Source organism: Excalfactoria chinensis, chromosome 4 (assembly GCF_039878825.1).
Source record: "Excalfactoria chinensis isolate bCotChi1 chromosome 4, bCotChi1.hap2, whole genome shotgun sequence".
NCBI classification, from domain to species: domain Eukaryota; kingdom Metazoa; phylum Chordata; class Aves; order Galliformes; family Phasianidae; genus Excalfactoria; species Excalfactoria chinensis.
This window is the reverse complement of record NC_092828.1, coordinates 20394018-20410194: the sequence shown is the minus strand read 5'-3', so window position 1 is coordinate 20410194 and position 16177 is coordinate 20394018. Positions and strand designations below refer to the sequence as shown.

The window sequence follows — 16177 nt, the reverse complement described above, 5'->3', positions numbered from 1 at the left end:
AATCCATAAATAGGTACAAAGTTAGGTAACCAGAACTAACACTTTGCATGAAAAAAGTCCTGGAGTTATTTGTCTCCACATCTCCGCAACACCTCCCTTGCAATTTTATACACTTGAACATCTGTGTTTTTCTTTAGCTCAGACATAAATTCCACCCAGATTATATAAAATTGTCATTACAAAAAGTCCTTCGTGCAACAAATCCAAGGAGGGACACCATATGGTATTTTTGGATTGGACAAAATGGACCATCATTAGTGAAACATTATTCCGACTTTTGAGTGTTAACATTAACATTGTCTGAGTTATATTTGTCTTAAGCAAAACAAGTTTTGGGGTAAAAATAATATATGCTTCAAATATGCAAAGAATCAAATTTTTACCTTTTACTTATTATATACAGCAATTAGATTGCAGCTGAAGCAATCACAGTTCTTAATCTGTGATGAGTTAAGCAACCTCATGTTCAGTAGCAGTGAAGTCAATGCAAACACCGTTTTAGATTTTCTTTCATATGTACATCAACACACAAAAATACATGGAATTCCTGCAAAGCAGCCTATAGCAAATAGGTTCAAAAAATAATATAAATAAAAATTGGTAAGACTCATTTCTGCAATCTTTAGTTACAGGCATAAGCCTTGTCTAATCAGACTCACAGTGGGTATGAATTTTGCCTTCTGTGTCACAAGAAGTGGGCACAAAACATTTGTGTTTTTTCCAACTGAGTGTTTCAAATTCATACAATGCTCTGGACTAAGAATGTCAATGGAAAATAAGCTAAGATGAACAACTGTGTAATAAGTCAAGAAAACTCAGACTCATTCAGCGCTGTAACACGAGGAAGTATCACTAAGAAGGATCTTCTAAGTCTTCTAAGTCTACCTTTTATTAGAATAAGATCTTAATTTTAAATTCCAACATGTATACATAGAATTTGATAGTTAAGATTATTAATCATGCCAAAACTAATGTTAATGGGGAAATTGTTTTTGAGAGAAAGCACTGAAGATCAGTAGGTACTTGAATTACCAAAGCCTGTACACAAGTAAATAGGCAAAAATTCAGTGTGAGTAATTTCTTGGATCCTGGGCTAATTTCAGAGTCCAAAAGAGCTACAGCAATTTACTGTTATCCTTCCAACTTCATGATTAATTTTAATATCTGAAGCTTTAAATGGCCGTTGGAAGAATAGAGCTCATGAAGCGCACAGCCTCTTTGTATTGAAAAGGGTTTTTAAAACAAAGTTTGTTCATGATTTCAGCACAATTGCTTCTGTTGATATAGCAGATATGTATTGAAAAAGCAGAAAAAAAGAAATACTCTGCTGAAACTTAGGAAGTATTCAGAGGTGTTGCACAGACAAGAGTCAGCTGAAACAATGATTGGAGAAGCAAACATCCCTACCCTGTTAAGTGCTGGATGCAGGTTCAGCCTACTTCTTTCAGGTCGGAGTGGCTCACACCCTCTGTCAGGACATACTCAGATGCTATGTGAAGTATGATCAGTCAGTCCTCAGTGGAACAGCCGAACAGACTGTGTGTAGGAGCTGGCTTTGCACACATCCCTCTTCAATGCCTTCATTTGTCCCTGCTGCATGACATGAAAAGCACCTTCTCCATCATTTTCCAAACCCCAACTCCAATCATTAAGCAATCATTTTCAGCCAGGACTTTTATTATGTTGTATCACCACATAATTTGCTGAACGAAATAGTGAACTTTGCAACTCAAATAATCTTCTGCTTAAAGTAATGACAAGAGGCACTGGAATGATCCAAATCCATACAATGCTGATGTCACTGTTCAGTATAACAGGGCTGTATGGAATTTTGTACCTGTCGTATGCTTGTACATGAGCTTTGCGTTACTGGCAGGGATCTATACAGGCACTACTGAGTCACAAACTGACATTAGCTGTTTGCTATTGCAGTCCACAGATTCCTACAGGAAACAGCAGAAGCAGTTCTTAGAATCAGGCGAACTAACTTGCCTCCCTTATCACTTGGAAGCAAGCAAAATACCCTGAGACAAGTGATGAATGGTTGAAAGAAAAATCTGCGACCTCTCTTAGCCAAAACATGCATTTAAAATATGCCTGGTTGCTTGGAGCTACTTAAATAAGAAACAAGACATTTATGTTCAAATAGTAAAAGAGCTTTAATGCTTCTAAAGATTCTGTCATCTTCAGTGATTAATTAACACCAACCTGATGATGTTAACTGATAGATGAAAACACTGCTAGAGGAAAAAGCAGTTTCACTTATCTACAAAATTCAATCCAGAAAGCAAGAGGCTGTAAAACGAAGCAGGTCTGATCCTGTTACTCATGCTCACTGTTGCTGCTTAGTGTTCTTTTTAGGGATTTCTGTTCAGGAAATTGTACAAATAACCATTTTTCCTATCTACGTAATACACATAAATTTAAGTCCTGATACAGTATGCCCTTAAAAAAAGAAAAAGAAAGAAACAAAGACATCATATCAAGCCCTGATTTTCCCCACTTTCCATATATCAAATTGCTGCAATTCAAGAGGACTACATTAAGTCTGTGCCCGTGAGGTTGCAACAAGGAGTTTCCCGGAGAGCTGCAGCAGCACTGCTCCCTGGGTCCTTCCTGAGCAATGGCCAGAGCAGGGGAGCAGACTGGGGAGGCTGCAGGACAGCCAGGCAGGCAGGCCCTGGGTATGCACACAGCACTGCAGCCAGGGTTGAAACCTGCTGAATGGTTTGCTCAGTAGGAAGGATTTCACCTGTTTTATTTTCCTCAGAACATTTGTATTCTGAACTCTTTAGGAATTTTTTTATTATTATTATTATTTTTTTTTTCCAAATAGCAGTTGTATTTCTAAGGACTTCAGTAGATGATATCCAATTTCACATCGAATACATTTGCTTGTTTATCAATAGCCTTTTTGTAAGGTGACATGCAGTGAGCAATGCAGTGTCAGTGCTACCACTGAGAGCCACAGCTGCTCCCGGTCACTGGGAGCCACTGAACGCTCACTGACCGGCTCACTTGTTCACCAAAAAGCAGAAAGCACTGAAATTGCTCTCCCACACCATCGTTTCTGAATGCAGGAGCAAAGCTTCAGATAACATTTTGCCAGTGAGAAGTGATGATCACTGTGGCCACGCCATACCACAAGGAAGCCAACACAATCCTTCCTCTTATAGTTTTCTGAAGGCTGAATTTTTGGAATAACAATACAGGAGTGAAATCCCGCAGATGTATGGCTTACATCTCTCACTTCTAGCAGGAGTTTAGTGGCTTTTTTTAGCTGAACAACCACATAGCCAGCTCAGCAAGCTGCCCTACTGGTAAATGCCACTCACGTCAAACACGGAGGCATCGGTGCTCCCACAGTGGAGGCAATGCTGGCAGAAAGCCATTCCCAATGAGTAACAAATCTACAGATTCATGCCAGTTTTCTTTCAGAGACAACTAAGCATCCTTTTGGTTATTGCTAAGTGTAATCTTTGCTTAGCTTGCACCAACCAGAATCCCGGCGTCCTCTGTAAGGAACGGGGCTGAGGGACCCGAGCACGGGGTAATCCCGATAGCGCTGTGCCCGCTGTCGGCTTGTGGGCACCGCTGCCCGCATCACACAGGTGTTGGTGCCATGGCAATCGCACTTCAGAACCCGAACGGTTCTGTCGTTGCCGGCATGGCTCCTACAGGCATCCTGTACAGACAGCGCTGTTGGGTTTGGGAAGTGGTGGGGTGACAGAGCCGTGCGCGCTGTGGGCTCGCCTGTACAGGTGGGGAACGTCAGAGGTGTGAACATTTCAGTTATTACTTCCTTGCACCGTGTGAGAACACGCTTCAAAACTTCGGTTTCGCGAGTGGGAACGGCACTCCCGACACACGCAAATCTCTTGCACGAAAGGGTAATTTTAACAAGGGATTTGAAGCAGCAGGACGGCTAATTCATTTTGATACGGAGCGTGAGAGCGCGACGGCATTACACTAAAACCGCAGAGTTGAGCTCGCCAGCACGGCCCGGCCGGGCGCACAGCACCGCGACGCTCGCTTTAAGCCACGCGATCCATCGGACTCTCGGCTAACGGCCGGCCCGGGGCGCCCCGCCGAGCACCGTCCCGCCCTCCCCGGCAGCGGGAAGCCGCCACCCGCCGCACCCCGCCCGAAGCCGGCCCCGGGGAGCCGCGAGGAGGCGGCCCCGGGCGGCAGGGGGAGCCGCGGCGGGGCCCGGCCGTTACCTTCGGGGTTGGCGCTGATGAAGACGCGGACGCTCCGGCCGCCGGGCACCAGGTGGGCGGGCAGTGCCGCCAGGTTACCGGCGAAGGCCGCCTTGCGCAGCGCCGCGTCCCGCGGGCACGTCGCCCTGCCGCCCGCCCCGGCCGCCCACATGGCGCCGCCGCCCGCCGGGCCCCGGCTCAGGGCAGCCCCCGGGCCGCGCCGCGGAGCTGCGGCTCTCCGGCAGCGCCCATGCGGCCCCTACGAGCGCCGCCGGGGCCGGAGCGTGAGGGCGGCCGGAGGGCGAGGGAAGAAAGTTTGCGGCGGCGGCGGGACGCGGCCCCTCGGGGTCTCCTCGGTGCCCAAAGCGGGGACGTCTGCGGGCGGGCTGCCGGCGTCTCCCCTGCGCCGAGCGCTTCACGGCCCCGGCATCGGGTTCTTATAGGAGAGCCGGCGCATCCTTCTGGCACGGAAGAGTTCAGAGCGCTGCTTGTGTCTTCTGTAGTCGCCCGCACGGGAGCCCCGGCTGCTCAGGTACAAAAAAGAGACGCTCGCGCTGCTTGTTTCTTTCTTTCCCGTGCTTTAATCAGTTATTTATTTGGCGGCATCAATGCGGAGCCCCGGCCCGAGGCAGGAAAGAAGGCGGCGCGGAGTGGCGGCGGGCGGTCCCCGCGCAGCTTCGGTCCGGGCGTCCCGCGGGCTGCGGCAGCTCCCCTGGAGCCGCCCGGGGCTGGGCTGGGCTGGGCAGGGCAGGGGCGGCCGCGGGGCTCTGAAACCGCCCCGGGAGGGGCGGGCGGCCAGGGGAGGGGAGGGGCTGGGCGTAATGCTTGTAGAGCAGCGTGCGGGGTACCCGACCAAGCGCTGGGTTGGGAGTGGAGCTCTCCATCCCCGTCCTTCAGTGCCGCACGGGCATCCCCGCTGCCGGGCGGACTCCCCTCTGCCCTGGCTGCTGAAAGGCACGCAGGGCAGTTCGCGTGCGTGTTCCGTGGGCGTTTGCACGCGGGTATAAGGGGAGATTTTCTAGTAGTTCTGCACTCTGTTAATTTTGGGGCGCTTTTAACCAAACGTGGCATTCCTGTATGCTCTGTGAGTTTAGCTGGGAAGGGAGAGGGCTTCTGTGCAAAGAGGAGAAGTGTCAGCTTGTACTGCCGCCTGCAGCAGAATATCACAGAAACCATCTCTGTGCCCAGCGCTAGAAAATGCCCCTTTCCATCAAAGAGGACATTCCTGGGGGATTTGGTAGTGCTCAGTAAGGAGCCTTCCCTGGTGAGCATACATGTATTTCCCCTCCGTGGGTTGCCATGCTCCATGTGAATCAGGCCAGAAGGTTTGCTGTAATTCAGTTAACAAACTGGACAGTCACGAGATGCATGTCCCTGGGAGATGAGGCTCTGTGTGCCACTGCCTGCATAACTGTTGGTGCTGCAGGCACCTTGCAGGGTGTGGTGTGCCGATGTTCTCAGATGTGCCCCGTGCCACTAGCAGGGGATTTCTTTAACAAGTTGAAAACCTGAGTTTTCATCCTATGTATTCTTTTGGAGTCCTGTCTTTGGCAGCACTGCCGGCAGCATGGGCTCTTACCTGAATGCTCTTGGATGAAGTGAGATTGGGACTGTCACTTCCTGCTGCCATCTGCCGCCACGGTGTGCAGCTCCAGCAGCAGGACCTCCATGCTGTGTGGGACCCTGCAGCCCTCAGCCTCACCGTACAGCTCAGTACCTGCGCTGATCCGCATTGCCACTCTGGGCTGCAGCTGGCAGTGCCTTTGTGCATGACTCAGCTGCAGCAGCCGGAGCTGTGCTGTGGAGGCTGAGGCCAATGGTGCCCCAAAGCAACAATCTCAGCAGCTGCGGGCTGCCTGCACTGGGGTCAGCACCCTGAGCCTGACACCCACGTTTCATTTCTTTAATTCAACAGAAAGAACATCAAGAAATGTCATGTACATTCACATACACATCACAAAGAGGACACTGCTGTGTTTGCTATAAGAACAAACATCATCAAAAATACCTTATGAAATTTCATATTGAATAACAGATTTTGTAAATTCTGTTTCTCGGTATAATATTCCTCTGTATAAGCCAGTTTCTGGCATCAGTGTTTGTGTTGGAGTCCCGGAGTGGCTGTGTGGATTTTTCATGCTCAAAGAAAGTAGATTTAGATTAGACATAAGGAAAAAATCTTTTACAGTGGGGGTGTGAGGCACTGGAACAGGTTGCCTAGAGATGTGGTTGATACCCCATCTCTGGAGAATTTAAGGCCAGGCTGGATCAGGCCCTGGGCAACCTGATCTAGCTGTGGTGTCCCTGTTTGTTGCAGGGGAATTGGACTAGATGGCCTTCAGAGGTCCCTTCCAAGTCTAAGAATTTTATGTTTCTATGTTGCCTGAGCATGGGTTCACATCCTGATTGCAAAGCACTGCCTGGAGGTGTGACCCCCAAGCCCCTGCAGTGACCTTATAAGACAGGTGCCAATGCCATCAGTAGGGTAATGGAGGATGTGCTGAATGCAGCAGGACAGATGTGTAACCCTGAGGGTGCCTTTGTATAAACATCTCTGAGTAGGGGCTTGGTCCTGAAAAAATGTAGGTCATAGAGTAGCCAGAAAATCTCTCCTATGTTACATCACAGTTTCTTGGTTACCACTCTGGCCTCATTTACTCCAAGTTCAGATAAAACAAAACTGCAGAATATATCCCTTGGTGAAACAACTGAGAATAATCAAGCTGTGTTTTGCTGATGTCCTGATCCTGCACTAATTCCCACCAAACCTTTCTTCTTGAGATGTCTCGCTTCCATCAGTGTGACACTGGGTGTGCAAATACAGCTTGGTCCCAGCCCACAGAGATGAATAAAAATGTACAGAGTTGTTAGGCTTTGCCCCACATCTGTTGTTGAATCACTAAAGTTGGAAAAGACCTCTAAGATCACCAAACCCAACCATCAGCCCATCCCCACTGTGCCCACCAACCCACTGAGGGACACTCAGTGCCACATCTACGTGTTTCTTGAACACCTTCATGGGTGATGACTCCACCATCTCCCTGGGCAGCTTGTTCCAATGCCTCACCACTCTTTTGGAGAAGTTTTTCCTAACACACAACTCCCAAGTGAATTAGGGTTTGCTGTTTACAATGGGCTGTCTGAGGCAGTGTGCTGTTCTGAGATCAGTTTTGTATGGAAACAAACACCATGGTCAGCCCCAGTAGTCTACAGAGGTGGGAGGCAACCAGGGCGATAGACTATAGGCAGTGCTGTGGTGGAGACATGCTGATGAGATGCAAAGTTGTTCTGTCTGCAATCTAAATTTATGTTTTTGTGCATATGTGCCCCAGTACAGGCTGTGAGGTGTTGAACTGTGCTCAGCAGTGGTATAGTTATGGAAATTAGTGGAGCTCAGCAGTTCTGAAGTGAAGCAGCTAACACTTTGGGAGGCCCCATACTATGTATGTAATGGGGCAACAATATCTGAGAGTTTATGCTATCTTTCAAATGTCCATGCTATCTTAGGTCCCACTGAGGTAGGTCCTAAGAACCTAAAACACCCATTGGTTCTCCTTGGGTATCACAGCCTGGTTTTGCCAGGGGCAGCATGTCCCTGCTGTCTATTCCTCAGAACACCACTTATTTGCAGCCCTTGGAGGGCTGAAGTTTCAGACTAAGTCGGCAAGCTGGCCAGCATCTTTCCTACTTGCAGAAGCTATGGGACTTCTGCGTGCAGCTACCTCCTACCCACAGCTAAGCAGTGTATGTGGTTTCCTATCAGGCTGGCCCACTTCTTGGAGCAGGTGGAGCAGGCAGTTGCCGAGAACGACTGTCAAAAGGAGGCAATAAAATCACCTTTTAAGCAAGAAGGAGTCCTGGTGGTTGTGCACCTGTTTAATGTTCTCCACATAATGCTGGTGTTTGGGCCAAGCAAGTTCCTCTCTGTAGGAGCCATGGCTGCTGTTTTGCTGGTTGAACATCACAGGTGCTCCTGTCCATGCTTTCAGCTTGCTGCTGCTGCTGGAACTGTGTGGAGGAACTCACTGTGTTCTGCTCTGTTCCTTTTCGTTGACAATGATGTACTGCTTATGCAGGGTGGGGGGGTGGATTGGCAGGAGAGCAGGGGCAGATGTGCTGAGATGAGAGAGAGAGCTCACGGAATTCATGCTTCACTAAAAAAAGCCCTGTTATTATTATCCTTGCAAATTAGGAATGACAGGCTGCCTAGGCTTACTGGGTTTATATTTACATCAAGAAACTGATTGCAAGAAATAAGATATATCCTAGCAAATCTTACACTGTACTGGGTTCCTAAAAGGACCTTTTACAGCCATTTCAAGGCTTAGTTAACTTAATTTGGACTTCCCTATTCTACCCTGTTCATAGCACTGAAAATATTTGTTTCCTTCCATTTTTTTCCTATTGCTGCTTATGTTCTGACACCTCTGTGACTTCCGGCTGCACTTCTTCCCTGCTGGTTTATAGGCTGCTGTGTCTGGCTTTGCCAACAGGTAAAACAGATACAGTCACACAATGTGAGACTCACAGTGTGACATCAAGGAAGCTGTAAGGAATGGTGCTTACTTTACTCTCCTGCTCTGCACAGGAGCACCTTGGATCAGCAGAATAGAGCTGTGAGGGGCCGATTGTCCCACCCAGGCCTTCTGGAATGTTCTTAAACTTTCTCTGAAACAGCTTGCTGTTTGCATCCAAAGAATATGCTAAACTACACAGGCTTTGATATCGTTAAAGGAGAAAAAGTTTGAGTTCATGAGTTTTTAGTCCAAGAATAAATTTCTCCTGTTGGTGAGTCTGTAATGAAATTCTGGTAACGTATTCCTGTTCTCTGTGGCATTTAGCAAGAACAAGCTTTGTTTTTCCATTTGTCTGTTTTGTACTTCAAATGTGCAATGTGGAACATGTCTTATAAAAGTATTTTTGCTCAAAAGAAAATGGATTTTGCAGGTGAGGTAGCTCCCCTGTTGGTTTCTCTAAGGGAATCAACTCTCTCTTCATGAGAATAAATTTGGATTTGGGGTGTATTTACATAAAGTTTTGTCCACCTGAAGCTTTAAGGGTACAAAGTAGTGACTACTCTAAAGAGGATATGGAGTATGTTGTACAAAGATGTGCATCCAGCATTTGATTTCTTCTTGAAAGTCTGCGGACACACACGCATCAAGGTACAAAAGAAGCTATCCTGAACTTAGGCAGAAACTGGGCACGAGCTGTGGATTCTGTTGAAGGCAGTAGGAGTTTTGCCACTGACTCAACTGAATGGTTATGCAATCTCAAAACTTGGAGGATTCAGGGTGGGCATATCCTGCCATTCTTTCTTAAAACAGACTTTAGCTTGAGTAGAAGCAGTCATTTTTGAAAATATTATAATGGATGGTGGATTTAAGATTCCTACATGACAATAACTATTAAAAAGAAACTAGGAGGAGTCCAGAGATTGTCATAGGAAAAGTATGGAGTGGAGACTAGTAGAAAAGTCAGTTATGGAGATGGGATTTGCACCAGAAGTGGGACTTGCCAATGGAAATGCTCAGGAACTTCAGTTATATCAAAAATTCTGCATGTGGGACTTAACGTTTGTCTTGGGAATCAGAAAGGAGCTTTTGATTACAGTAGTGCAGAATGTTCTTCCTTCTGTGTCTTTAGATGAAACTGTTGTGTCCCACAACTAAGAGATCTCCTTTATTTTTCTCACAGCAGATTTTCCTTTGTATTTCCTCGGATGCCATTGCTGTACCACTAGTGGATCTGTCTGTGCTCTGTGATGTTTAAGTTTTCAAACCTTGTTGCTTCTGTAAGTGCTGAGGAGGAGAGTCTAACCTGGAATAAAAAATTTCCAAATACAGAGGCATAAAAACAGTCCCAGTTTTCAGGAGCTGCCAAGTGGTACAACTATATGCTTGTTCAGAGTAATTTATATTTCAAGGAAAAGGGGATGAAAATACAAAACACATGAGAAAATGTTGTTTTTGTGTCTATGTAAGGATGGAGGTACTTCGTTCTCACCTGCGTGTCCCAGCCTTACTTGCCAGCTGGCATTGGCATAAGGACTTCCACTTCATCCTAAAAGCACTGCGCCTCCAGGAGCCTGCCTTTGTCCTTGTATGGACAATGGTCTGGATGAGAGAGAGGTTTTCTGCTTTTTGAGCATGCTTTCTGCTTCTTGAGGTTTGGTACAAATTCTCTTTGCAGCCTAGAAACGCAAACATAGCCTTTTCTCTTAAAATGTTGCAAGTGGCTATACCACATCTTTATTTTTATCTCTTATGTCACACTTGACTGAAAGATTCTTTACAGCTAAAATAACGATGAAGGCATGGAAATTATTTTTGTCTTACTTTCTACTGGAAGCTGAAAAGAAACCTCTTTTCTCATGCAGAATTCTCATAGATGGATGTACTCACCCCAGGGATACATACATACATATGCGCACACACGCACACTCAAAAGATACACAAGGACATAATATACTGCTGAATCCACACTGGGAATATTCCATATCAAGGTTATATAGTTAGACATTCAACTTTGTCTGTATCCGTATTGCTTTACATTTCACCTTGTTGCACATGTAAGTTACAGCAGCCTTTAGTTAACCGACCAGGTACTCTGTTTTACCACTATGATTCAACAGTGCTGAATAGAGACGTTCACTTTATGAGCAGCTCTCAGCTGCTGGTCAATGTGTTCAGTGCATACTTGCTACTCACTGTTCAGCCTCTGCAGGTAGGTGCAGTCTTTTTCTCCTGAGCTTTTCCCATATATTTTCTCAAGAGAGTAAGTACATAAGTATTCCAGAATGTGAACTCATTTTCCTAACGCCCAAGCCAGAGTAAGTTTCATTACTGAAGCTTACTTGTTAATACCAAAAATATCTGTTAATCTTGGATGCCCTTTCTGAGATACCAAGGACTGCATTTTTTCCCTAAGTAATTGGTATTAGACACCAAGAACAAGAAGAAGTTTCTATCACTGTCAGTGGTAGCTGGGAGTTGTTTTGCTTATGTACGTTTTAAGCTCCAGATTTTCAAATCAGATGCCTATCAAATGCAGAGCCTACAATTAATGATCAACCACAAAAAATCTAAAGGATTTAATTAGCAGCCTAGAGAGTTGATAGTGGAAGCCAGGATAGAAGTTATTTCTCTCCACCCTCTAGAGCAATGTTCACTTTCTTATCCATGAGATAAGATCTCTTTAATTCCTTGCCTCACTGCTGCACCTCCTAACCTTAGCTAAAAATAAGTCATGGTCCTTTGACAGCAGTTTTGTTCTATGGTCCCGGGTCATCCTTAAAGGTGATCCATTGTTACAATGAGATAGGCATGCATTTTTAACTTCTTATTCAATGCACTGTTCTTTCTCAGAATGGACACCGGAGCAGGGCGCCCAGATCCATGTCCATGTGTCTTTTGAAGATCTCCAAGGATCCCACAGTCTCTGGGCAGCCTGTGCCAGTGCTCCATCACCCACACAGCACAGAAGTGATCCCGGTGTTCAGAAGGAACCTCCTGTGCTCCACCTTATGCCCATTGCCCCTTGTCCTCATTGCTTTGATCAACCACTCTAGGCTTTTCTGTCCCTGTGCTGTCTTGGGGCTGTTGCTTTGCTCCCCTTCTTCTCTGGTCCCCATCAGTCCTTCCCATCTCTTCTACTTGCCCTGCTCACCTGCAGGAGGTGGTAGCAAGGCTACTGTCTGTGCTTCTCCCAAGTGCTTCTAAGCTTTGGCCTTCAAAAGGTATGTCCTGGTAGTGGTGGCAGGCACTAAAGGTGAAGCTCCATGTGGTGAGAATGTTTGAGATATATCAAACGGCAGCTGGCTTTAGAAAATGCTGATGGTAGCAAAGAACGTACACATTGCACTCTGAGGGATTGAAATCCAAAGAAAAGCCAGAAAGTAAAGGAGGAATAGAAGCCTGAGATGTTTCTCTGTGAGTCGGTCTAAGTGTGCCATTGCTTTTGCATAGGTTGTTGTGGCAAGTAGTTCTGGACATATATGTACAGCAGCAATTAGGGGGAGGCTGAATGGAGTGAGCACGTACACGTCTGCAGTGGGTTAAGAGAGGCCATATGCTGTGCAGTGTTTTCATGAGTGCTTTCCTCTTCTAAGTGAACTGCATCTGCTGCACATGTAGTAATTAGATTCAAAATAGAAGAGTCAAAATATTCCTGCTGCAAGCTTGTTGATGAATAAGGCTTAACAATCTGATTATATACGTATTTATATTTATTTGTGCACATGAAAAATAAAATCACTACTCTGACTTGTTTATGCTAATAGAAAATAGACCCATTTATACTCAATTGTTAATGTGATTTATTGACATGGCAAGTTTATTTTAGACATATGAAGATCCAGGGGAGTGCAATTCTAATAGCAATGTTAATTTGGTTTCTCAGTGCTAGAAAGAAAAAAACAAAAACAAACAAACAAAAAAAAAAAACCCCAAAAAAACAATAAAAAAAACTTGCAAAGCTTGTTTTTATTTATTTATTTATTTTACCTGCAGGGGTTCTGAAAGAGCAGCTGTCACTTTTTTTAGCCTTAGTTAATATTTGCCATCATTTTCCATCCTGCTTTGGGTACTACAGCTATGCTGGGGGAAAGGAAGCTCTCCACCTGCTCCAAGTCCAGAACAGAGTGCTTAATCTTGAAGACAAACACTGAGAGCAAAAGAGAGTTACTCTATATGAATCTAGTTGCTCTGCCACAGAAACAATGGCAGTGGATTTCTGTCTCTAGTCTACTGTAGCTAATACTGATTTCTGTAAATTGATGGAGCATGCAGTACCCTATTACCAAATGCCATCACAGACATGTTTTGCAACCATTACCATGCCACAGTGGCACAGTGAGTGCTGTGCTCTGAAGTGTTATGAAGGCCCTCAGGCAGCCTGAATGTAAAAACATTCTCTGAGGAATTATGGAGACAACTATGATCATCCGAGGGGGAATTCTAATTTGAAATAATCTTTATCCTCAAATGAAATCTGTCATTTGGGTCACTGCTGCTGTGGAATGATTATTTTTTCTCCTACGTAAGCAAGAATAGTTGAGACCTATTCTTAGCAGTTAATCATATCTCATAAGCTATTTAATAAGCTCAGTAAGCCTGCTTCATGAGTTCTATATTGCTCATTATAAGATGGGGCTTTGGGAAACCTCTTGGAAGGTGTCCCAGTCCCAGAGGGTTGGAACAAGGTAAGGTTCCTTCAACCCAAACCATTCTATGATATTTGGATTATAAAGAAGGGCATCAGAATCTGCCTTTTCACCAGTGTAAAAACCAAGAGAGAAAACGTCAGAGTTCCCAGCTGCATGCCTATGGGTGTATCAAAGGCTGCTGTTGGGGTAGGATTGTGTACCATCTCCTCTTAATGCACTGCTTTTGGGGCAGTGTAAAGCAGCAGCATGCAGCAGACAAGTGCTTCAGCACTCACAACCTGCTTCCTCAAGCACACCAATCCCTCTTCCCATTTTTCATGTTTGCTGTGAGCAGATAAGTGCAATTTAATGTGCAGTTTAACAATACCATTTTCTCATGCCTGAGCTGCCCGGTGGGTGCAGTCACTCCTTGTTTAGGTTTCCTGCAGGAGACTTTTGGCAGCTCGCCTTCCAGGAGACACTGTTTTCTTCTGTTTGTCTTGGTGCCAGCTTAAACACGTTGGATGACTTTGAATCTTTTATAAAGGTAATTCTCTAAGTAAAAGCTTTGCTTTAAGGTGTTCAACTACCCACAAAAACCTAACAATAATAAATTCCCTCCTGTACAGCGATAGAGCTGTTCTTCCACTAGGAGCATGCAAACTTGCTGCACTGGTTTTTCTTTGGCCCTCTCCTGTTGGTAGGAGGGAGGCTGGAGATGTTCAAGCACTTTGGGGGCACACATGGGTGCTGAACCCCAAATTCCTGAATCCTGATGGCAATGATAGAAACTCTGGAAAAGAGTGAAAAGAGGTTGGAGCTTTTCATTACATCCCCAATCCCAATTGTTTATTTTCTTTTCCTTTTTGAAAGCACATAAAAATCACACAGACTTGGGAAAAGTGCCTTCCTCTGAGAACATGAGCAATCCCATTGATCTCAACGAGAGACAGAGCACAGCTGGAACTGAGATGAAGCTGTCAGCTTCCTGCTAGGTTGCATCTAGCTGGCACAGATGCAGTTAAACAACTTCCTAAATCTGCATTGGAAAGACATTTCCCTGTGGGTCAGGTGGTTTAGGATGGTTGGTTCTTTTGTTGGCTACCCACTGTTATGGGTGCTGCAAGCAGTCATTGAGCAACATATTCACCCCACAAATTCTTATGCCTGCTATAGTTTTTATGGCTTTGCAGTTTTGTGCAGAGTAATCAGGCTGCAGTTTGTTAATAGAGTTTGTTGAAAAAATACGGCATGTAATAATGAAGTAAAAAGTAAAATGAATTTCCTTTCTGCAATTCTTTAGCCCAAATACACATTATGTATTCTCTTAAGCTCATTGAGAGAATGGTCTGATGAATGAGGCATGGTGAAGGGGTCTGGAGACTTGAATTTAGTTTGCAGACCTACCTGAATTTTCCTGTGCAAAGACTAGGCAGAGAAATTTAAGGCTTTAACTCCAGGTGATGATGATCCTTCTTTAGCTGCTACTTAATCCTTTAAATCATAATTGCTAATTTAGGTCACTCAGCTGTATGGCTTCTGAGAGCTGTATTCCTAGGAAAATAATTCTGCCTGGGGGTGTTTAGAAGCTGAGGTGTCAAGGATGGTGCTGAGGACTCAGTGGTGTTAGCACTGAGTTTACATCTGTTATTTCCTTGTCTGTGAGCTGTAAGGAAGCTGAAATCCAGGCTGTAGTACCTCCTCACCTCGTGGGGAGGATTGAAGTAATAGGGACTGGGAGGACAAGGTAGACTTGAGCACCAGTCTGGGTGGAACTGCGTCACCTCTGACTCGTTCTGTTGGTCCTTATGGGATCTTAAAGAAGGAAGAGCTAAATTGAATAACCTAAAATAATCTAAGTTACAAATTCAGAGTTTGGCCAGGACAGTGGACTTAAATCTACTACTTTTGAGATAATTGGTTTTAATACTCTTTTAACACAGCTGCATCAGACCATGCTTAGATTTTCACCAAGAAAATAGCATTTCAATCCCCATGCGGTTTCTCAATTCACCCTGTGTTATTGAATCCACCAGAGCAGATTGGCACTGCAAATTACTATCCTCCCCACTTCCCCCTGGGGGCAGTTTACTTTGTAGTAGTACCCTGAGGAACCGTGTCTCTCATGTAAGTGCTGAATTTTTCATGGCACTGCTTCCCAGGGCAGTGTGTTTGTGTTAACTGTGTACCTTTCTGTACTTTTTGTTTTCAGATATAAACCAGCTTTTTAGCTCAGACCTTTTCCTCTGAAGACGTGTTTCCTGTACAAAACACTGTGGGCCCAGCCCAGGTGCTGAGGTTGTTGGCCTTGCTGCTCCATCAGACTTTGGGGAGCTGTTTGGTAAGTAACGTGGGCATGGCATGGTGGTATTGTGGGAAACCAAAGGTTTCCCAAAGGGGTTTCCTGCATTTAGAAATGAATTAAACTTTCAGCCTTTGTATTAAGGATGTCACAGAGGTCATCTTCTGGTCTCCAGTGGAAACGTGCAACTGAACTCTGCAGAAAATAGGGGCTCGCTGACCAGATACTCTGCCGAGCAAATAACTGGCTGTGCCTTCGGACTACCATGATGTCACAACTACTTGATAATGGTGAAATCTCACAGTGTTAAGTTACAGACGTGGGTAGGTATTACAGTCAAAGGCATGATGCTATTTAACTCTGTACTCTTTGCATTTTATAGCGTTTTGCAACAATATGGAAAGAGGTGGCAGCTCACAGCTATCACATTTCAGTGTCTTGAGGTGTTTCTGGTAAGAACTGAAATGATCAATGGAGACGTTCTTTTCTCTTCATCATGGAAATTTAATTTTATGATTACTCCGGATAAAC

General features: G+C 45.2%; 1 protein-coding gene and 1 long non-coding RNA gene across 3 annotated transcripts in view; one reads left to right on the top strand and one right to left on the bottom strand.

The window, feature by feature from the left end:
- NWD2 (NACHT and WD repeat domain containing 2) overlaps positions 1-4371 on the bottom strand; it is a 48393-nt gene extending 44022 nt beyond the window's left edge. For both annotated transcript variants that reach the window (XM_072334092.1, XM_072334091.1), the window contains exon 1: positions 4221-4371. In XM_072334092.1, coding sequence (XP_072190193.1) covers positions 4221-4371 — 151 coding nt within the window. The remainder of the gene's footprint in view (positions 1-4220) is intronic.
- Positions 4372-14896: 10525 nt separating this feature from the next.
- LOC140250954 (uncharacterized) lies at positions 14897-15892 on the top strand. Its single transcript, XR_011903341.1, has 3 exons — positions 14897-15091; positions 15557-15685; positions 15791-15892. It is a non-coding gene; the product is annotated as an uncharacterized lncRNA (long non-coding RNA).
- The last annotated feature ends 285 nt before the right edge of the window (positions 15893-16177 follow it).